General features: G+C 59.8%; 1 protein-coding gene across 5 annotated transcripts in view; it reads right to left on the reverse strand.

Moving 5' to 3' along the window:
- The window catches only part of LOC116955202 (multidrug resistance-associated protein 1), a 98542-nt gene that overhangs the window by 9763 nt on the left and 65690 nt on the right, over positions 1-23089 (reverse strand). For all 5 annotated transcript variants that reach the window (XM_076052809.1, XM_076052811.1, XM_076052810.1 and 2 more), the window contains 15 exons: positions 22901-23077; positions 17089-17262; positions 16692-16845; positions 15770-15968; positions 15222-15321; positions 13340-13547; positions 12094-12225; positions 11572-11753; positions 10846-11045; positions 9108-9234; positions 6934-7035; positions 5585-5731; positions 5299-5457; positions 4014-4180; positions 1382-1576 (listed from right to left, as the gene is read on the reverse strand). In XM_076052809.1, coding sequence (XP_075908924.1) covers positions 1382-1576; positions 4014-4180; positions 5299-5457; positions 5585-5731; positions 6934-7035; positions 9108-9234; positions 10846-11045; positions 11572-11753; positions 12094-12225; positions 13340-13547; positions 15222-15321; positions 15770-15968; positions 16692-16845; positions 17089-17262; positions 22901-23077 — 2423 coding nt within the window. The remainder of the gene's footprint in view (positions 1-1381; positions 1577-4013; positions 4181-5298; positions 5458-5584; positions 5732-6933; positions 7036-9107; positions 9235-10845; positions 11046-11571; positions 11754-12093; positions 12226-13339; positions 13548-15221; positions 15322-15769; positions 15969-16691; positions 16846-17088; positions 17263-22900; positions 23078-23089) is intronic.

Below are 23089 nucleotides of genomic sequence, written 5' to 3' on the forward strand. Positions count from 1 at the left end.
CTACACTACTACACCACTACTACACTACACCACTACACTACTACACCACTACACTACACCACTACACTACTACACCACTACTACACTACACCACTACACCACCACTACACCACTACACTACACTACTACACCACTACTACACTACACCACTACACTACACCACTACTACACCACTACTACACCACTACACTACACCACTACTACACCACTACACTACACCACTACTACACCACTACACTACACCACTACACGCGCCACCGTGCTCTCTCATCTCTCTCTCTGGAGGGACAACGTGACGCGAGACGGGCGTGGGCAGTGTCAACAACAACAATTCCCCGGGGCCCACGCGCTAACCTCAGTGGGCTGTTCCTACATCAGTGGGCTTTGCCTGGACGATTCGTTTTTCCGTTCCTGCACCACCGTCGTGCTTGTCGTGCTGTGTCTTGTTGGTAACGTTTTGACGCCGTGCCCCCGCTGGTCAATATGTGCAATAAAGAGCTTTATAGCTCATCGGATTCCTCCAGTATAACTAAATATTCCACCAGCGCTAATTGTCACCACCGTGACCGCCACTACAACACCCACCCACCCCACCCACCCATCTACCCACCCCACCCACCGATCTACCCACCCCACCCACCGATCTCCACACCCCACCCACCTCACCCACCGATCTACCCAGCCCACCCACCCATCTCCCCACCCCACCCACCGATCTCCCCACCCCACCCACCCCACCCACCGATCTCCCCACCCCACCCACCTCACCCACCGATCTACCCACCCCACCCACCCATCTCCCCACCCCATCCACCGATCTCCCCACCCCACCCACCCCACCCACCGATCTCCCCACCCCACCCACCTCACCCACCGATCTACCCACCCACCCCACCCATCTAACCACCCATCTACCCACCCATCTACCCACTACACCCACCCATCCACCCACCCATCCACCCACCCCACCCACCCACCCATCCACCCACCCATCCACCCACCCCACCCACCCATCTACACAGCCCACCCACCCACCCATCCTACCCACCTAAAAACCCAACCCACGCACCTACCCACCCCACCCACCGATCTACCCACCCACCCCACCCATCTACCCACCCCTCCCACCCATCTACCCACCCATCTACCCACTTCACCTACCCATCCACCCACCCCACCCACCCCACCCACCTATCTACCCACCCCACCCACCCCACCCACCTACCCACCCCACCCACCTACCCACCCCACCCACCCACCTACCCACCCCACCCACAACGCCCTCCCACCCCACCCACCCATCTACCCCACCCCACCCACAACGCCCTCCCACCCACCCACCCCCACCCCCACCCACCCGCGCGCCGTGCGCGCCGCTCACCGGTCGTAGTCGATGACGGTGTGCAGGCGGTGAGCGATGGTGAGCACCGTGCACTGGGCGAAGTGCGAGCGGATCGACGCCTGGATGAGGGCGTCGGTGCTCAGGTCGACGGCGGCCGTGGCCTCGTCCAGCACGATGACCCGCGTGCGGCGCAGCAGCGCCCGCGCCAGGCACACCAGCTGCCTCTGCCCCACGCTGTGGTGGGGCGCGTGGGGGGGGAGGGGAGCAGCGTGGGGAGGGAGGGGAGTACAGGGGCAGCGTGGGGGCAGCAGACGGAGCAGGGAGGAGGAGGAGGAAGAGCCAGGCTCAGTGCAAGCTGAGGCCACGTGAAGTTTTTGAAGGCTAACTGGTGGGAGGTCACGGGGCAGACCCAGCAGGTGCCATGGGTCGGCTGACTGAGATGACCGGTAGATGCACCACCAGCTGTACCCCCGTACTGTGCCAGGCTAGGTGCAGGAGGTCTCGGGACAGACCCAGCAGGTGCCATGGGTTGGCTGACTGAGATGACCGGTAGCTGCACCACCAGCTGTACCCCCTATTGTGCCAGGCTAGGTGCAGAAGGTCACGGGGCAGACCCAGCAGGTGCCATGGGTTGGCTGACTGAGATGACCGGTAGATGCACCACCAGCTGTACCACCGTACTGTGCCAGGCTAGGTGCAGGAGGTCTCGGGACAGACCCAGCAGGTGCCATGGGTTGGCTGACTGAGATGACCGGTAGCTGCACCACCAGCTGTACCCCCTATTGTGCCAGGCTAGGTGCAGAAGGTCACGGGGCAGACCCAGCAGGTGCCATGGGTTGGCTGAGTGAGATGACCGGTAGATGCACCACCAGCTGTACCCCCTACTGTGCCAGGCTAGGTGCAGGAGGTCTTGGGACAGACCCAGCAGGTGCCATGGGTTGGCTGACTGAGATGATCAGTAGATGCACCACCAGCTGTACCCCCCTACTGTGCCAGGCTAGGTGCAGGAGGTCTCGGGACAGACCCAGCAGGTGCCATGGGTTGGCTGACTGAGATGACCAGTAGATGCACCACCAGCTGTACCCCCGTACTGTGCCAGGCTAGGTGCAGGAGGTCTCGGGACAGACCCAGCAGGTGCCATGGGTTGGCTGACTGAGATGACCGGTAGCTGCACCACCAGCTGTACCCCCTATTGTGCCAGGCTAGGTGCAGAAGGTCACGGGGCAGACCCAGCAGGTGCCATGGGTTGGCTGAGTGAGATGACCGGTAGATGCACCACCAGCTGTACCCCCTACTGTGCCAGGCTAGGTGCAGGAGGTCTTGGGACAGACCCAGCAGGTGCCATGGGTTGGCTGACTGAGATGATCAGTAGATGCACCACCAGCTGTACCCCCCTACTGTGCCAGGCTAGGTGCAGGAGGTCTCGGGACAGACCCAGCAGGTGCCATGGGTTGGCTGACTGAGATGACCAGTAGATGCACCACCAGCTGTACCCCCATACTGTGCCAGGCTAGGTGCAGGAGGTCTCGGGACAGACCCAGCAGGTGCCATGGGTTGGCTGACTGAGATGACCGGTAGCTGCACCACCAGCTGTACCCCCTATTGTGCCAGGCTAGGTGCAGAAGGTCACGGGGCAGACCCAGCAGGTGCCATGGGTTGGCTGACTGAGATGACCGGTAGCTGCACCACCAGCTGTATCCCCTACTGTGCCAGGCTAGGTGCAGGAGGTCTCGGGACAGACCCAGCAGGTGCCATGGGTTGGCTGACTGAGATGACCGCTGGTAGATGCACCACCAGCTGTACCCCCTACTGTGCCAGGCTAGGTGCAGGAGGTCTCGGGACAGACCCAGCAGGTGCCATGGGTTGGCTGACTGAGATGACCGGTAGATGCACCACCAGCTGTACCCACCACGGTGCCGACTTGCTGCATTTTAGCGAGCTCCTCACACAATCCAGCCTGGTTAAACCCAAAATGGATCGTAGGCAGGCCAGCCTAAATGTTTTTAACTGGCGAAGATGTTCCATTAGTGGGTCCCCCGGTACAGCTATTGAAGGCTTCACGAACTACGTGGTCAAAATAGATGTTAAATAATGTGACAGCCAGAGGACATCCCTGTCGCACCCCGAGGTGTACAAGGAATGGCTCCGACTCCCGGCCACGTAGTACACACACACGTACGCACACACGTACACACACACATACACACACACACACACGTACACACACACGTACACACACACACACAAACAAACACAAAGATCCCCCCGTATAGCCTGTTGGGGCAAGTGCTGTTAGCGAGCACCTATGAAGACCGGCACGGCACACGAGGGGGTGGGTGGCCAGCACCACCCCCGACCGCCTTTGTCTCCCCAGTGGTGATGTTTACACACCGCACCAGGTACTCATTTGAGGCTCAGTCGACCTAGGGGATGCCCGAGACCGGTTCAGATAATCTTCACTGGTGTTGGCCGTGAGCGGGAATCTAATCCGGGTCGTCGGGTTTATAGCGCAGCGCGCTAACCGCTACACTACCGCTCCCCACACACACACACGTACACACACATACACACGTACACACACATACACACGTACACACGCACACGTATACACACACGTACACACACACGTACACACACACACGTACACACGCACGTACACACGTACACCCACCTGAGGTTCTCCCCCCCCTCGCAGCACGTGTGGTCCAGCCCGCCGGCCAGCTGCTGCACGAAGTCCTCGAGGTGCGCCATGCGCAGCACCTGCCACAGCTCCGCATCCTCGTGCCGGCCAAACGGATCCAGGTTCCAGCGCAGCGAGCCCGCAAACAGCACTGGCTCCTGTGCAGCGACAGCAGCAGCAGCGGCGGCAGCGGCGGCAGCATCAGTAGCAGCGGCAGTAGCAGCGCCGGCAGCAGTGGTAGCAGCAGTAGCAGCAACAGCGGTTGGTAATGGTGGTATCAGCAGTAGCAATAGCGGCAGTAGCAGTACTAACAGCAGCGACAGCAGTAGCAGCAGTGGAAGCATCAGTAGCAGCGGCAGTAGCAGCGCCGGCAGCAGTGGTAGCAGCAGTAGCAGCGTGCAGCAACAGCGGTTGGTAATGGTGGTATCAGCAGTAGCAATAGCGGCAGTAGCAGTACTAACAGCAGTGGCAGCAGCAGCAGTAGCAGCAGTGGAAGCATCAGTAGCAGCGGCAGTAGCAGCGCCGTCAGCAGTAGTAGCAGCAGTAGCAGCGTGCAGCAACAGCGGTTGGTAATGGTGGTATCAGCAGTAGCAATAGCGGTAGTAGCAGTACTAACAGCAGTGGAAGAAGCAGTGGAAGAAGCAGCAGCAGCAGGAGCAGCAGTGGTATCAGCAGTAGGAGGAGCAATAGCAGTTTGAATAACAGCAGCAGTAGCAGCAGTGGTAGCAGTGGCAGCAGCAAATCTACCACGTGTCTGGGAAGGCTCAACCTGGACACGTGGTGAGAACTGTCAGTCGACCACATCCACTCCTCAGGTAGTCCCGCCCACTACTCTGGTAACCCCACCCACTACTCAGGTAGCCCCCGCCCACTACTCAGGTAGCCCCCGCCCACTACTCAGGTAGCCCCGCCCACTACTATGGCAACCCCGCCCACTAGCCAGGTAGCCCCCACCCACTACTCAGGTAGCCCCGCCCACTACTTTAGCAACCCCGTCCACTACTCAGGTAGCCCCCGCCCACTACCCAGGTAGCCCCGCCCGCTACTTTGGTAACCCCGCCCACTACCCAGGTAGCCCCGCCCACTACTCGGGTAGCCCCGCCCCCTACTCAGGCAGCTCCACTGGTCAGGTGTCTTGGAAGAGGTGGGAAAGCACTCACACTTTACCCCACCACGACCCCCACAAACATACACGAGGACACCAGCGGAAGCAACCCGGCCCATCGTTGTCCAGCCGCCGCTGCCGCCGCCGCCATGCCGGGTGAGAGGGCCGCACCTGGGGGATGATGGTGAGTCTGGAGCGCAACTCGGTGAGGCCCAGCCGGGCGATGTCCACGCCGTCGATGCGGATGAGGCCGCTGGCCGGCTCCACGATGCGGAAGAGTCCCAGGGTGAGCGATGACTTCCCGGCGCCCGTGCGGCCTACGATACCCACCTGGGAGAGAGGGGAGAGGAGAGAGGGGAGCTCCCACACTCCCACACCCTCCACACTCCCACCCACTCTCCCCCCCCCCACGCTCCGCCCCCCCCACGCTCCACCCCCCACACTCCCCATGGCTCACCTTCTCCCCTCCGCGCACGCTGAATGTGAGCTGGTTGAGGGCGAGCTCCAGCCCGTCGCGGTACCGCAGGCTGTAGTCCACGAACTCCAGGTCCCCGCAGTGCGGCCACGTCGCCGGCGGCCGCGTGGCCGCGATCTCCCACGCAGCCTGGGGGCATCGTCCTCCTCATCATCACCACGCGCTTCAACCCTCAGTAGTCAACGTAAAGTCGCGTGCTTTCATTGCTTCTTAATGATGTTATTTGAACGTGGATTGCTTGTGTTTTAAAATCAAAATCTCTGTTTGTTGTCGGTGAAGTCAAATAGGTAGAAAAATAAGAGATCACGGCAAGCAATCGTCATCGGGTGGGACAGCCACAGCAAGAAAAAACTGCCGTGACTCCAGCGAAAGAACCAAAGAGTATGGATTCCTGCAGTCACGAAAGCTTAAAATCAAGATTTTTAAATCATGTCATTGTGCATTCCGTTTGTGTTTCGCGAAGTGGCGGACGGGCGACTGATTTGGGCCGTGACGAGAGCGACCGCACCCCGCGGTTCCCACAACCCCCTGCGTGCCACGGGGCCTGACTGCTGTTGCCGGGGCTCGTTTTACTCCGTGATGTCAACTCAAACAATAGAATGCAATCAGCTGCACTGCGATACAACACACTGCAAAGCGATGCAATGCACTGCACTCTAATACTAAAATATAATTTCTATCTTACCAGGTAAGGCCCCACTGAGCTACGGAGCTCTTTCTCAGAAGCGGCCTCGCGATCACAAATGTCAGCCAGACGAAGCGGCTCGTCGTCATCATCGCGTGGGAATCTACCGCGGCCAAACACCCTGAACGCGTGGTGATGTCGATTCTCAAACACCCTGAACGTGTGGTGACGACGATTCTCAAACACCCTGAACGCGTGGTGACGACGATTCTCAAACACCCTGAACGTGTGGTGACGTCGATTCTCAAACACCCTGAACGCGTGGTGACGTCGATTCTCAAACACCTTGAACGTGTGGTGACGTCGATTCTCAAACACCCTGAACGTGTGGTGACGACGATTCTCAAACACCCTGAACGTGTGGTGACGTCGATTCTCAAACACCTTGAACGTGTGGTGACGTCGATTCTCAAACACCCTGAACGTGTGGTGACGACGATTCTCAAACACCCTGAACGTGTGGTGACGTCGATTCTCAACGTGGGGGGGGAAACCGGAGGACCCGGAGAAAAATCCACCACGGGGAGAGAGACGCAAACCCCAAATCTACAGCAGCAGCAGCGGGCGTGAGGGTCGGGATCGAACCCACGACCTCCCGCGTACCGGGAGAGGTTGTTAACATCTCCTGGCCAGCGGGGCGCCCTACCTCGGTGGGAAGATCAGAATATTCCTTCAGGCGCTCCACCGCCACGATGTTGGTCTCCAGCTCGGAGGTCATGCGCACCAGCCAGTTGAGCGTGAGTGTGACCTGCAGGGAGACGCACGGCAACGTCGCAATGCCACCTTGGCCGGGACCACCGCCACCATCACCACGACAGCCACCAACGCAACCACCGCCACCATCACCACGACAGCCACCAACGCAACCACCGCCACCGTAACCACGACAGCCACCAACGCAACCACCGCCACCATCACCACGACAGCCACCAACGCAACCACCGCCACCATCACCACTACAGCCACCAACGCAACCACCGCCACCATCACCACGACAGCCACCAACGCAACCACCGCCACCATCACCACGACAGCCACCAACGCAACCACCGCCACCATCACCATGACAGCCACCAACGCAACCACCGCCACCGTAACCACGACAGCCACCAACGCAACCACCGCCACCGTAACCACGACAGCCACCAACGCAACCACCGCCACCATCACCGCCACAGCCACCAACGCAACCACCGCCACCATCACCACGACAGCCACCAACGCAATCACCGCCACCGTAACCACGACAGCCACCAACGCAACCACCACCACCATCACCACGACAGCCACCAACGCAACCACCGCCACCGTAACCACGACAGCCACCAACGCAACCACCGCCACCACTACCACCCCCGCCATGCAATGCAATTAAATGCAATATAATGCAGGGCAGGGAGCTACCTGCAGGGCAGGGGGGAGGGGCTACCTGCAGGGCGAGGGGGGGGAGGGGCTACCTGCAGGGCAGGGGGAGGGGCTACCTGCAGGGCGAGGGGGGGGAGGGGCTACCTGCAGGGCGAGGGGGGGGAGGGGCTACCTGCAGGGCAGGGGCTACCTGCAGGGCAGGGGGGAGGGGCTACCTGCAGGGTGAGGGGGGGCTACCTGCAGGGCAGGGGGGAGGGGCTACCTGCAGGGCAGGGGGAGGGGCTACTTGCAGGGCGAGGGGGGAGGGGCTACCTGCAGGGTGAGGGGGGAGGGGCTACCTGCAGGGTGAGGGGGGAGGGGCTACCTGCAGGGTGAGGGGGGAGGGGCTACCTGCAGGGTGAGGGGGAGGGGTTACCTGCAGGGTGAGGGGTTACCTGCAGGGTGAGGGGGGAGGGGCTACCTGCAGGGTGAGGGGGGAGGGGCTACCTGCAGGGTGAGGGGGAGGGGTTACCTGCAGGGTGAGGAGGGAGGGGCTACCTGCAGGGCGAGGGGGAGGGGCTACCTGCAGGGCAGGGGCTACCTGCAGGGCAGGGGGGAGGGGCTACCTGCAGGGCAGGGGGAGGGGCTACCTGCAGGGTGAGGGGGGGCTACCTGCAGGGCAGGGGGGAGGGGCTACCTGCAGGGTGAGGGGGGGCTACCTGCAGGGCAGGGGGGAGGGGCTACCTGCAGGGCAGGGGGAGGGGCTACTTGCAGGGCGAGGGGGGAGGGGCTACCTGCAGGGTGAGGGGGGAGGGGCTACCTGCAGGGTGAGGGGGGAGGGGCTACCTGCAGGGTGAGGGGGGAGGGGCTACCTGCAGGGTGAGGGGGAGGGGTTACCTGCAGGGTGAGGGGTTACCTGCAGGGTGAGGGGGGAGGGGCTACCTGCAGGGTGAGGGGGGAGGGGCTACCTGCAGGGTGAGGGGGAGGGGTTACCTGCAGGGTGAGGAGGGAGGGGCTACCTGCAGGGCGAGGGGGAGGGGCTACCTGCAGGGCAGGGGCTACCTGCAGGGCAGGGGGGAGGGGCTACCTGCAGGGCAGGGGGAGGGGCTACCTGCAGGGTGAGGGGGGGCTACCTGCAGGGCAGGGGGGAGGGGCTACCTGCAGGGTGAGGGGGGGCTACCTGCAGGGCAGGGGGGAGGGGCTACCTGCAGGGCAGGGGGAGGGGCTACTTGCAGGGCGAGGGGGGAGGGGCTACCTGCAGGGTGAGGGGGGAGGGGCTACCTGCAGGGTGAGGGGGGAGGGGCTACCTGCAGGGTGAGGGGGAGGGGCTACCTGCAGGGCGAGGGGGAGGGGCTACCTGCAGGGTGAGGGGGAGGGGCTACCTGCAGGGCGAGGGGGAGGGGCTACCTGCAGGGTGAGGGGCTACCTGCAGGGTGAGGGGGAGGGGCTACCTGCAGGGTGAGGGGGAGGGGCTACCTGCAGGGCGTAGGACACGGAGAGGCCCACGATGCCGGGGCTCAGCGAGTGGCGGCTGACGACAGCGAAGAGGGTGGCGAAGAAGACGATGAGGTTGGCGAGGATCTCCAACCGCACGGCCAGCCAGCTGGGAGCACACGGAGACAAAGGTCACCCGTGGAGCCTCGACGGACCGCCGCCGGGGCAAGAGCCGTCGGCGAGCGGGAGCGGCGGCGCCCGTGAAGGCCGGCACTTGCCCCGACAGCCTGTCAAGACTATACGGGGTACCTCTGTCTTTGTAAGCGGATGCTAGGAGTGTGGGGCTGCGCGTGTGTGTGTGGAGATCTGTGTGTGTGTGTGGAGATCTGTGTGTGTGTGTGTGGAGATCTGTGTGTGTGTGTGTAGATCTGTGTGTGTGTACGTGGAGATCTGTGTGTGTGTGCGTGGAGATCTGTGTGTGTGTGTGGAGATCTGTGTGTGTGTGTGCGTGGAGATCTGTGTGTGTGTGTGTGGAGATCTGTGTGTGTGTGTGTGGAGATCTGTGTGTGTGTGTGTGGAGATCTGTGTGTGTGTGTGGAGATCTGTGTGTGTGTGTGTGGAGATCTGTGTGTGTGTGTGGAGATCTGTGTGTGTGTGTGTGTGGAGATCTGTGTGTGTGTGTGGAGATCTGTGTGTGTGTGTGTGCGTGGAGATCTGTGTGTGTGCGTGGAGATCTGTGTGTGTGTGTGTGCGTGGAGATCTGTGTGTGTGTGTGTGTGCGTGGAGATCTGTGTGTGTGTGTGCGTGGAGATCTGTGTGTGTGTGTGTGCGTGGAGATCTGTGTGTGTGTGTGGAGATCTGTGTGTGTGTGTGTGTGGAGATCTGTGTGTGTGTGTGTGGAGATCTGTGTGTGTGTGTGTGGAGATCTGTGTGTGCGTGGAGATCTGTGTGTGCGTGTGTGCGTGGAGATCTGTGTGTGTGCGTGGAGATCTGTGTGTGTGTGTGGAGATCTGTGTGTGTGTGGAGATCTGTGTGTGTGTGCGTGGAGATCTGTGTGTGTGTGTGCGTGGAGATCTGTGTGTGTGTGTGTGCGTGGAGATCTGTGTGTGTGCGTGCACCCTGGTGGGTGTTGGTGTGCTGCTACGCCTACCCACACATGCTCACGAAGATGCTTAACCGCACACTCAACGGACAAACTAAGACGAAGATTCCAGACTGTTGGGGCAAGTGCTGTTAGTGAGGAGCGCCTATGAAGGCCGACACCGTGGCACACGAGGGGGTGGGTGGCCAGCACCACGCCCGGCCGCCTTTGTCTCCCCGGTGGCAAAGTTTACTACACACCACACCAGGTACTCATTTGAGGCTGAGTGGACCGAGGAGTGGCCCAGGATCGGTTCAGATAATCGTCACTGATGGTGTTGGTGGTCATGAACGGGAATCGAACTCGGTCCGCCGGGTTTGTAGTGCAGCGAGCGTGGTAACCGTGGCAACACCTGCCCCCTCCTCGCTAACCCTGCATCACTGCACTACCACACGGCCAGCACACCACCACTCTCGTGCCACCCTGCGACCGTGCCACCACCACCACCACCCCACCACCATCACCACCATGATCACCGCCACCACCACCATCACCACCACGATCACCACGATCACCACCACCACCACTACCCCCACCCCACCACCATCACCACCAGCACGACCACCACCACCACCACCATCACCACCACCACCATCACCACCACGATCACCGCCACCGCCGCCGCCGCCGCAAGCGCACCGGTTGGAGACGATGCCGGCGAAGGTCGGCCTCTGGTTGGCGTCGATGTGCCGGGCGTTGTCGCTGGCGAAGCGCCACTGCTGGCCGTGGGCACGAACGACGGCGCGGCCCAGCACCGTGTCGGCGAGGTGCGACAGCACCGGGGAGCGGCTCACGCTCTCCAGACGCTTCAGCTGGCGCGACGTCGCCACGTAGTAGCGCTGGGTGGGGGGGGGGGGGGCATCGCGTTGTTGCGTCGCGGTGTCGTTGTGTTGCGTCGCGGTGTGGTTGTGTCGCATTGCATTGTCTATCGCACTGGAATTGTGTCGCATTACATTGTGAGCGCCCCACCTGTATGACCCAGTAGGGGACGGAGCGCCCCACCTGTACCACCCAGTAGGGGACGGAGCGCCCCACCTGTATGAACCAGTAGGGGACGGAGCGCCCCACCTGTACGACCCAGTAGGGGACGGAGCGCCCCACCTGTATGACTCAGTAGGGGACGGAGCGCCCCACCTGTATGACCCAGTAGGGGACGGAGCGCCCCACCTGTATGAACCAGTAGGGGACGGAGCGCCCCACCTGTATGAACCAGTAGGGGACGGAGCGCCCCACCTGTATGAACCAGTAGGGGACGGAGCGCCCCACCTGTACGACCCAGTAGGGGACGGAGCGCCCCACCTGTATGAACCAGTAGGGGACGGAGCGCCCCACCTGTACGACCCAGTAGGGGACGGAGCGCCCCACCTGTATGAACCAGTAGGCGATGGCGAGCGGCGTGGCGGCGAGCAGGAAGGTCGGCGTGGCGATGCTGATGATCATGAGCGTGGCGAGGGTGTAGCAGAAGCAACGCAGCCACGCGTCCAGGTTCTCGGGCACCAGCGTGTCCAGCGAGTCCACATCCCGGCCAAAGCGGTTGAGCAATCGTCCTGCACCCCACAGAGCCGGCAGTGGGGGGGAGAAGACGCCCAGAGCGTTCATTAGCAGTGGGGGTGGTGGTGGCAGTGCACCTTGCCTGGCACAGGCGCCGTGGTGACATCACCGTCACTTAGTGGCGAATGGTGGGTATGGGTATTGGTGGTAGTGGCGGTGGTGACGGTGATGGTGGTGTCAGTGGTGGTGGTGGCTCTTGAGTCTGTCCTGTGACCTCCCCCGCCCCCCCCCCCCTTATAGGTGGTGCCACTCGCGGACGGCACTTGCCCCAACGGTCTGTTGAGGCTACACGGTGGGGGGGGGACCTTCGCCTTTGGCTCGTCGCCGGGCGCTCACCGGTGGGGGTGGCCTCGAAGAACCGCGCCGGCGAGCGGAGCACGCGTATGAGGGCGTCGGCGTGGAGGCGCTTGGAGGCGCGCAGCATCCCCACGCCCCTGCCCAGCACGATGTAGAGCAGCACCATGAGGCCTGGGTCACGAGAGGTCACGTGCGGGGGGGGGGGGGTCACGCCGGGGTCACGTGGGGTGGGTACGCCGAGGTCATGCCCGGGGTGTCACGTGGGGTGGTGGTGGCGGTGGTGGCGACGGTGGTGGTGGTGGCGGTGATGGTGGTGGTGGTGGCAGTGGTGGTGGCAGTGGTGGTGGTGGTGGTGGCGGTGGTGACGGTGGTGGTGACGGTGGTGGTGGTGGTGGTGGCGACGGTGGTGGTGGTGGTGGCGCTTGGGTCTGTCCCGTGACCTCCTCCTGCCGAGAGCCTCCCACGCTTCGAGTGACGGCCTCAAGGCGCACCACGCGGGGTCACGTGGGGGTCATACACCGGGGTCACGTGGGGGTCACACACCGGGGTCACGTGGGGGTAACGTGGGGGGCACGTGGGGTCACACACCGGGGTCACATTGGGGTCACCCAAGCTGAATGTGTTTAACTCGTATTCATAATAAATGTTTAACGGGTTGATGGCGTAAATATAAAAGTGCCGTTAACCCACCAGCACCCGACACAGACAATTAGTAAGGTTTGTCACGTGCACAAAACGTGCTAATTAGTGACTAGTACAGCACAGCGGTGTGTTGTAACTAATATTCAGATTATTGTGTTTGTTGTAACGTCCCAAGCCCCCCGTGCCCCTACTGGACATCCGTGAACAAAGAGCTTTAAAACTCATCGGATTCCTCCTCCAGGCGAAATACAGAGTCTGACTCCAGCCGTCTTTGTGTGTGCATGCGTGTGGGGGAGCGGTGGGGGAGCGGTGGGGGAGCGGTTAGCGCTACGCTCCGCTACGAACCCGGCGACCCGAGTTCCATTTACGCTCACGGCCAACACCGGTGACGATTATTTAAACCGGCTCCTTTGCCTCCCCTAGGTCGACTCAGCCTCAAACGAGTACCTGGTGTGGTGCTTAAACATCGCCACTAGGGAGACAAAGGCGGCCGGGCGTGGTGCTGGCCACCCACCCCCTCGTGTGCCGTTCCGGGCCTTCAAAGGTGCCCGCCAACAGCACTTGCCCCGTCAGTGTGTCACAGGCTACACGGGGGACCTTTGTCTCTGCGTGCGTGCGTGCGTGCGTGCGTGCGCCCGCTCGCCCTGCGTGAATCCGAGCGCCGCGTAGACGGCGAGCCGGGGCCCGGTGCCGCCCTGCGTGCCGTTCACCACGGCGTCGCCCGTCCAGTCGCTCAGCCACACGCCCTGGCCCACGGTGGCGGCGCCCTGCAGCGCGTACAGCAGCGCCACGCACAGCGCCAGCGGGGCCCCCACAGCGCGCCCGTACTGCTGGTACACCGCCAAGCTCACCTACGCACGCACGCGCGCACAAAGGCAAAGGGGCCCCACCCACTCGTGTAGCCTCAACAGGCCGTAGGGGCGAGTGCTGCCAGCGAGCAGCACCTGTGAAGGCCGGCGCTGCGGCGCACGAGGGGGTGGGTGGCCAGCACCGCGCCCGGCCGCCTTTGTCTCCCCAGTGGCGATGTTTACTACACACCGCACCAGGTGCTCGTTTGCGGCTGAGGCACCCTAGGGGAGGCCCAGGACCGATAATCGTCACCGGTGTTTGGTGAGCGGGAATCGAACTTGGGTCGCCGGGTTCGTAGCATGGTGTGCTAACCGCTGCAAAGACAAAGATCCCCCGTGTAGCCTTAACAGGCTGTAGGGGCAAGTGGGTGGGTGGGCAGCACCACGCTACTCGCTAACAGCCCTTGCCCCAATAGCCTCATGCGGGCTACAAGGGGGGCCTTTGTCTGTGTTGTTGTTGTGGTGTTGTGTTGTTGTGGTGTTGTTGTGTTGTTGTGGTGTTGTTGTGTTGTTGTGGTGTTGTGGTGTTGTTGTTGTTGTTGTGTTGTTGTGGTGTTGTTGTGTTGTTGTGGTGTTGTTGTGGTGTTGTGGTGTTGTTATTGTGGTGTTGTTGTGGTGTTGTGGTGTTGTTGTGGTGTTGTTGTGGTGTTGTTGTGGTGGTGTTGTTGTTGTGTTGTTGTGTTGTGTTGTTGTTGTGGTGGTGTTGTTGTTGTGGTGTTGTTGTAGTGGTGTTGTTGTTGTGGTGTTGTTGTGTTGTTGTTGTGGTGTTGTTGTGTTGTTGTTGTGGTGTTGTTGTTGTGGTGTTGTTGTGGTGTTGTTGTGGTGGTGTTGTGGTGTTGTTGTGTTGTTGTTGTGGTGTTGTGGTGTTGTTGTGTTGTTGTGTTGTTGCTGTGGTATTGTTGTGGTGTTGTTGTTGTGTTGTTGTTGTGGTGTTGTGGTGTTGTTGTGTTGTTGTTGTGGTGTTGTTGTGTTGTTGTGGTGTTGTTGTTGTGTTGTTGTTGTGGTGTTGTTGTGTTGTTGTGGTGTTGTTGTGTTGTTGTGTTGTTGTTGTGGTGTTGTTGTGTTGTTGTTGTGTTGTTGTGGTGTTGTTGTTGTGGTGGTGTTGTGGTGTTGTTGTGTTGTTGTGGTGTTGTTGTGTTGTTGTGGTGTTGTTGTTGTGGTGTTGTTGTGGTGTTGCTGTTGTGTTGTTGTTGTGGTGTTGTTGTGTTGTTGTTGTGTTGTTGTGGTGTTGTTGTGGTGTTGTTATTGTGGTGTTGTTGTGGTGTTGTTGTGGTGTTGTTGTGGTGTTGTTGTTGTGTTGTTGTTGTGGTGTTGTTGTGTTGTTGTGTTGTTGTGGTGTTGTTGTGTTGTTGTTGTGGTGTTGTTGTTGTTGTGTTGTTGTGGTGTTGTTGTTGTGGTGTTGTTGTGTTGTTGTTGTGGTGTTGTTGTGTTGTTGTGGTGTTGTGTTGTTGTTGTGTTGTTGTGTTGTTGTTGTGGTGTTGTGTTGTTGTTGTTGTGGTATTGTTGTGGTGTTGTTGTGTTGTTGTGGTGTTGTGTTGTTGTTGTGTTGTTGTTGTGGTGTTGTGTTGTTGTTGTTGTGGTATTGTTGTGGTGTTGTTGTGTTGTTGTGGTGTTGTTGTGGTGTTGTTGTGTTGTTGTTGTGTTGTTGTGTTGTTGTGGTGTTGTTGTCGTCCCTACTCTGCCAGTCTCCATCTTCTCGTCTTGCACCAGGCGTTCCTTCACCTCCTCGCCCACCTCGTTGTCCGACCGGCCGCCCGACGAGGTCTGCGACTTCAGGCTGAGACGGACATGCAAGGTGAACATCATCATCATCATTAACATCATCATCATCATCAGCAGCAGCAGCATCATCATCATCATCAGCAGCATCATCAGCATCATCATCAGCAGCAGCAGCATCATCATCATCATCAGCATCATCATCAGCAGCAGCAGCAGCAACAGCATCATCATCAGCATCAACAGCATCATCAGTGTCATCTTCAGTGTCATCTTCAGTGTCATCATCATCATAAGCATCATCGGCAGCAGAAACAGCATCATCATCAGCAGCAGCATCATCATCAGTGTCATCTTCAGTGTCACCATCATCAGCATCATCGGCAGCAGAAACAGCGTCATCAGTAGCAGCAGCATCATCATCATCAGCAGCAGCAACAACAGCATCATCAGCATCAGCAGCAGGGAGCTGGGCAGGCCGGTGCGGCGACGGCTCTGGGCGGTACCTGCGCACGTCCGGCGGCGCGCTGGCGCCGGTGGTGGCGCCGGTGGCGGTGGTGGCGCCGGTGGTGGCGCCGGTGGTGGTGGCGGTGGTGGCGCCGGTGGTGGCGCCGGTGGTGGTGGCGGTAGTGGCGGTGGTGGCGGTGGTGGTGGAGGCGGTGGTGGCGTTGGTGGCGCTATCGTTGTCAGGAGCCGCGGTCGGTTCTGTGGGGCGGGGAAACGGGGAGCAGGGGACTCGGTGAAGAGTCACGTGGGGGAGGGGGGGAGCAGGGGACTCGGTGAAGAGTCACGTGGGGGGGGGGAGCAGGGGACTCGGTGTGGAGTCACGTGGGGGGGGCAGGGGGCTCGGTGTGGAGTCACGTGGGGGGGAGAGGGGGGAGTGTTGGGTGTTGTGGTTGTGTTGGGTGGTTGGATGTTAGGTTCCGGGCCAGGAACAACGTACTAACAGCTCAGAGTTCGGGTTAGGGCCAAGTTCGGGGTTGATTTGTCGAGTTTTGGGTTAGGCTGAAGCTCAGACCCAGGGCTACGGTCAGACTCCGCGCTAGGGCCAGGGCTAGACTCTGGATCAGACTCCGCGCTAGGGCCAGGGCTAGACTCTGGATCAGACTCCGCGCTAGGGCCAGGGCTAGACTCTGGATCAGACTCCGCGCTAGGGCCAGGGCTAGACTCTGGATCAGACTCCGCGCTAGGGCCAGGGCTAGTCTCTGGATCAGACTCCGCGCTAGGGCCAGGGCTAGACTCTGGATCAGACTCCGCGCTAGGGCCAGGGCTAGACTCTGGATCAGACTCCGCGCTAGGGCCAGGGCTAGTCTCTGGATCAGACTCCGCGCTAGGGCCAGGGCTAGACTCTGGATCAGACTCCGCGCTAGGGCCAGGGCTAGTCTCTGGGTTCGGCCGCGAGCGAGGGTGAGCGGGACCGCGACTCGCCTTGGCCGTGCCTGCGCAGGAACTCGGCGAAGGCGCCGTCGCGGGCCAGCAGCTCGGAGTGGGAGCCGCACTCCGTGACGCGGCCGCCGGACAGCACGACGATGAGGTCGACGGAGGGCAGCACGCCCACGGCGTGGGTCACCAGCACGCGCGTCTGCGGCGTGGGGGGGGGGGGGGGGGGGGGCGTGCACGCGACAGGCGTCAGCCGCCTCGCCGGCGACGTGGGAGGTCGCCGGTTCTGCCCCGACCCCGGCGCCCGAGTTCGCGCGTCTCCCTGCCGTGGAGTCGGCCGGCCGAGACGGCCGACGGATGCGCCGCCGGCGCCCCCGGCCGCGCCAACTCGCCGCGCGTCGCCGCGAGCGTCGCTCCGCCCCCCGCCCCCGCCCCCGCCCCCCACCTTGCCGTGCAGCAGCCCCCCGTGGGCCACGACGCGCCGGAAGAGGCTGCTGCCCACGTGCGCGTCGACGGCGGAGAGGGGGTCGTCCAGCAGCAGCAGCGACGCGGATTGCGCTCCGTAGGCGGCACGCGCCAGCGACACGCGCTGGCGCTGGCCCCCCGACAAGTTGATCCCCTGCGGGAGATACACGCGGAGATACACACACACACAGATACACACACACAGATACACACACGCAGATACACACACACTGAGATACACACACACACAGATACACACACACAGATACACACACGCAGATACACACACACTGAGATACACAAACAAAGACAAAGATCCCCCATATAGCCTTAACAGACTGTTGGGGCAAGTGCTGTTAGCGAGCACCTATGAAGGCCGGAACGGTACACGAGGGGGTGGGTGGCCAGCACCACGCCCGACCGCCTTTGTCTCCCCAGTGGCAATGTTTACACACCGCACCAGGTACTCATTTGAGGCTGAGTCGACCTAGGGGAGGCCCGGGACCGGTTCAGATAATCGTCACTGGTGTTGGCCGTGAGCGGGAATCGAACCGGGGTCGCCAGGTTCATAGCGCAGCGCGCTAACCGCTACACTATCGCTCCCCCAAGATACACACACTGAGATACACACACACAGATACACACACACAGATACACACACACTGAGATACACACACACAGATACACACACACTGAGATACACACACAGATACACACACACATATACACACACACACGGAGATACACACACACGGAGACACACACACACTGAGATACACACACACACACGGAAACACACACACCGACACACACACAGAGACACACACACACACACACGGAGATACACACACAGATACACACACACGGAGATACACACACACACAGATACACACACACACACAGACACACACACAGATGCACACACACACATACACACACGGAGATACACACACACACAGATACACACACACAGATACACACACACACAGACACACACACAGATACACACACACACATACACACACACAGATACACACACACGGAGACACACACACAGATACACACACACACACAACAACAACAACAAACAACAAACGCCATTCGCCACTAAGTGACGGTGACGTCACCACGACGCTTGTGCCAGGCTATGTGCACCATGAGGCCACGTGAAGTGTCGAACGCCCGCTGGCAGGAGGTCACGGGGCAGACCCAGGTGCCACGGGTCGACTGACTGAGATGACTGGCTGATGCACCACCTGTGCCCCCTACTGTGCCAACCTGCTGTGCTTTAGCCACCCGGCGCTCCGCTCGTTGTTCTGAGCGTCGCTCCTCCGCCCTCCGTTGTTGTTGGAGGGCGACTGCCTCCAACTGCCCAGTAGCATCCTTCACGAGCCTCCTCCACAGAGGCCGATCTTGACACCGCTGGTACCAGTCATCGGCAAGTCCACTCAGCTCCACGTCCTCCTGTACCACATCACTCCATCTCTTCTCTAGCCCGTGCCGCGCCCGTTTAGCCCCCTCGATCTGGCCAAACAAAAGCTGTTTCGGCATGCGGTGGCTGGGCATGCAGGCTACATGACCCAGCCATCGCAGCCTTGCCTGCCGGAGGAGCTCACCAATGGGACCCTGCCCAGATCTTTCAAGGATTTGTGAGCTCCTCACACAATCCAGTCTGGTTAAACCCAGGATGGATCGTAGGCAGGCCAGCCTAAATGTTTCTAACCGGCGAAGATGTTCCATTAGGGGGGTCCACGTTTCGCAAGCGTAGAGAAGGGAGGGAATGACCGTGGCTGAGAAGACCTGAAGCTTAGTGCGGAGCGACAGACCAGGTAGCTTCCACACAGCGTTACGCAACCGATGAAAAGATATTGCCGCTCGACTGATTCGGAGTGAGACCTCTGCAGTTAAACTGGAGCCAGTCATAAGCACACTACCCAGGTATGGGAAACTCTCCACTCTCTCCACAACTGCCCCATCACCGATTGGGAGTTGTGGGGGTGGAGTGTCCGATGGTACAAAATACCCAGGCAGGTGCTTAGTTTTGGTGGGGCTGATGGTAAGGCCCCACCTCTTAGTGGCACGCTCCAGTCTCAGCAGCAGCGTCTCCAACTCCTCCTCTGACTGAGCAGCTATTACCAAATCATCAGCATACATAACGTGGTTGAGCAATAGCGAGCCATCCCTTGACCGCACCCGGGCATCGATTAGCCTCCCATTATATCTGTACCATATGGAGATTCCCCCGGTACAGCTATTGAAGGCTTCACGAACTACGTGGTCAAAATAGATGTTAAATAATGTGGGAGCCAGAGGACATCCCTGTCGCACCCCAAGGTGTACAAGGAATGGCTCTGACTCCCGGCCACGTAGTTTTACCCGGGCCCGCTCACCATCATGAAGGTCCTTAATGATCGTGAGCAGAGGGTCAGGTACTCCAAAAGCACGAAGAACGACCCAGAGCCCAGGCCTACTGATGGTATCATAGGCCTTGACCAGGTCAATAAAGCAGAGATGTAGGTCTTGTTGGAATTCCCTACACCTCTGCTGTAGCAGACGGACAGAAAATATGGCATCTGTGCAGGACCGCCCTTTCCTGAAACCGCATTGGGGCTCCGCAAGCCTCTCCTCAGCGTGCCTGGCAAGGCGATGCTGAATAATCCTTGCCAGGACCTTTCCCGGCACACTGAGGAGTGAGATGCCCCTGTAGTTGTTACAGTCTGTGTGGTCCCCCTTCTTAAAAAGGGGGACCACCAGGGCATCCTTCCAATCCTGCGGAACCCGTCCAGTGGTCCAGACTGTTGTTATGATGTCATATAGGGCAGTCTGTGCACAAACGCCACCCTCCCTCAGCATTTCGCTTGGGAGATCATCTCTGCCCACTGCCTTTCCTGGTCTCAGACTCCGGATCGCCTTCAATACTTCCTCAGCAGATTGCACCTCAGCCAGCCACTCACAGGGGGTGACTTCTTCCAATATTTGAGGCACCGCAGCCTCAGCAGGGTCATCCTCACTTTGTGCCACGATGTTTTCCTGGCTGAGGGATTTTCCCTCCCCCAGGACCTCACAGAAATGCTCAGCAAATCTGCAAACCTGTTCCTGGGGGTCGGAGATTGGATCACCGTTTTTTCCCCTAATGATGGTAATAGGTGTGGCGCTGCAGGTTACTTTTTTGATGGAGTTAAATAGAGATTTGTGATCACGGGCCACTGAGGCAGACTCCATCTCCTCAGCAACCCGCGACCACCACCCATCCTTGCAGCGCCTCACGGCTCTCCGAACCTCCGAGCGAAGGCTGCGGTAAGCCTCCTCATTCTCTGACGTGGGATTCTGTAGCCGATGACAGTGGACCGCATACCCAAAGCAGCCATTGCAGCTGCATGAGTCACAGTCCTAAACCTCGCCCATTTACCCTCGACATCAGGAGAAGTGGGGGACGATGCCAACCCCAGCCGCAAGCGATGATGAAATTCTCGCTTGCAACTTTCATCAGCTAACTGAGACCAGGCCACTTTAGGTTGGAATGGGGTCCTGGGTGTACACCCACCACCGGAGTGGAAGAATGGCAGGCGCATCTTACAGATGACTAGTCGATGGTCAGAGGGCAGATCAGCTCCACGGTAGGTCCTGGTGTCAAGGACATGGGCTCGCATTCGCTGGTCCGTCACTATGTAGTCCAGCAGATGTTCTTGCTTGGACCCGGCATGCATCCATGATGTTGTGTGGATGCGCCGATGCCGGAACAGCGTGTTGGTAATTACAAGCCCATGGGCTGCACAAAAATCTAGCAGCCTCCTACCGTTGTTATTGAGCTAATCTGGCCCATGCCCTCCAATCACTCCAGACCAGGTGCCAGTATCATGACCAACTCGGGCATTGAAGTCACCCAACATGATGACTCTATCCCGAGGGGCCACTTTAGCCAGCACCTGTGACAGGAGGTCATAGAAGGCATCTGACTCATTGGCTTTGCCTGCATCCCTGCACGGATGTTCATCTTCGGTGGGGGCATAAGTAACCACGACCACCATTCCTCGCCCCCGGTTGATGGGAAGGCGAGCCCAAAGTAGCCTGGGGCTTACAGCTTCCCACACCTCACCGCCACGCGCCCACGCCCCCTTCATTCTTTTGTTCAAAAGAAGACCCACACCCTGTTGTTTGGCAGTCTGCTGCCCCGAGTAGAGGACTGTCCACCCCTCATGATGGCAGGAGCCAGAGCCGGTCCACCGGACCTCCTGAATGCCGCATAGATCCAGGCGGTACCGGTCCAGCTCCCGACAGAGGAGTGGCAGCCTCTCCTCTGCAGTGAGCGTTCGAACATTCCACGTGGCCACCCGTAGTGGCTTTTCGTTGTTTCTGGAGTAGCCCCGAGGGTAGGTATTCAATCTCCTGGCTCCGCCAATTGGGGTTTGGCCAAGAGACGTCATAGACACACAGATACACACACACAGATACACACACACGGAGACACACACACAGACACACACACGGAGACACACACACACACACGGAGATACACACAGATACACACACACACACGGAGATACACACACACACAGAGACACACACACAGACACACACACGGAGACACACACACACACACACGGAGATACACACACACAGATACACACACACACACAGATACACACACACACAGATACACACAGACACACACACGGAGACACACACACACAGATACACACACACACAGATACACACACACAGATACAAACACACAGATACACACACACAGATACACACACACAGATACACACACACACGGATACACACACACAGATACACACACACAGATACACACACACGGAGACACACACACAGATACACACACACGGAGACACACACACAGATACACACACAGATACACACACACACACAGATACACACACACACAGATACACACAGACACACACACGGAGACACACACACACAGATACACACACACAGATACACACACACACAGATACACACACACACAGATACACACACACAGATACACACACACACACAGATACACACACACACACACAGATACACACACACACACGGAGACACACACAGATACACACACAGATACACACACACACACACACAGATGCACACACCTACACACACACAGATACACACACACACACAGATACACACACACACAGATATACACACACACACAGATATATACACACACACACGGAGATACACACACACACACAGATACACACACACACAGATACACACACACGATCGGCGTTACCTGCCTCTCGGAATGAAACCAAAACAAGGATCACGAGGAAGGGGAGTGACATGCGGTGGATGGGTGGGGTGGCACGTGGTGGCGGTGGAGGGAGTGGCACGCAGAGGCGGTGGAGTGGCACACGGTTGGCACGCGGTGGCAGAGTCGTCGGCGGAAGGGGAGGGAGGAGGAGGGAGGAGGAGGGAGGAGGAGGGAGGAGGGGGAGGGAGGAGGAGGGGGAGGAGGGGGAGGAGGAGGGGGAGGAGGGGGAGGAGGGGGGAGGAGGGGGAGGGAGGAGGGGGAGGGAGGGAGGAGGGAGGAGGGGGAGGATGAGGAGGGAGGCGGAGGGAGGAGGAGGGGGAGGGAGGAGGGAGGAGGGAGGGAGGAGGAGGACGAGGGAGGAGGGAGGAGGAGGGGGAAGGAGGAGGAGGGGGAGGAGGAGGAGGAGGGAGGGGGAGGAGGAGGAGGAGGAGGGGGAGGAGGAGGAGGGGGAGGAGGAGGAGGGGGGAGGAGGGGGAGGAGGGAGGAGGAGGAGGAGGAGGAGAACCTTCTCTCCGATCTCCGTCTCGTCCCCTCCCGCCAGCAACTCGAGGTCCGGCAGCAGCGCGCACGTGTCCAGCACGTGGCGGTAGCGGGCCTCGTCCATGTCGCGCCCAAAGAGCACGTTGCTGCGGACGGTGCCGCTCTGGATCCAGGCCTGCTGCGGCACGTAGGCCACGGAGCCCTGCACGGCGGC

Source organism: Petromyzon marinus, chromosome 58 (genome assembly GCF_048934315.1).
Source record: "Petromyzon marinus isolate PM22_M1 ecotype Great Lakes invasive population chromosome 58, UKy_Petmar_22M1.pri1.0, whole genome shotgun sequence".
In the NCBI taxonomy this organism is placed as follows: domain Eukaryota; kingdom Metazoa; phylum Chordata; class Hyperoartia; order Petromyzontiformes; family Petromyzontidae; genus Petromyzon; species Petromyzon marinus.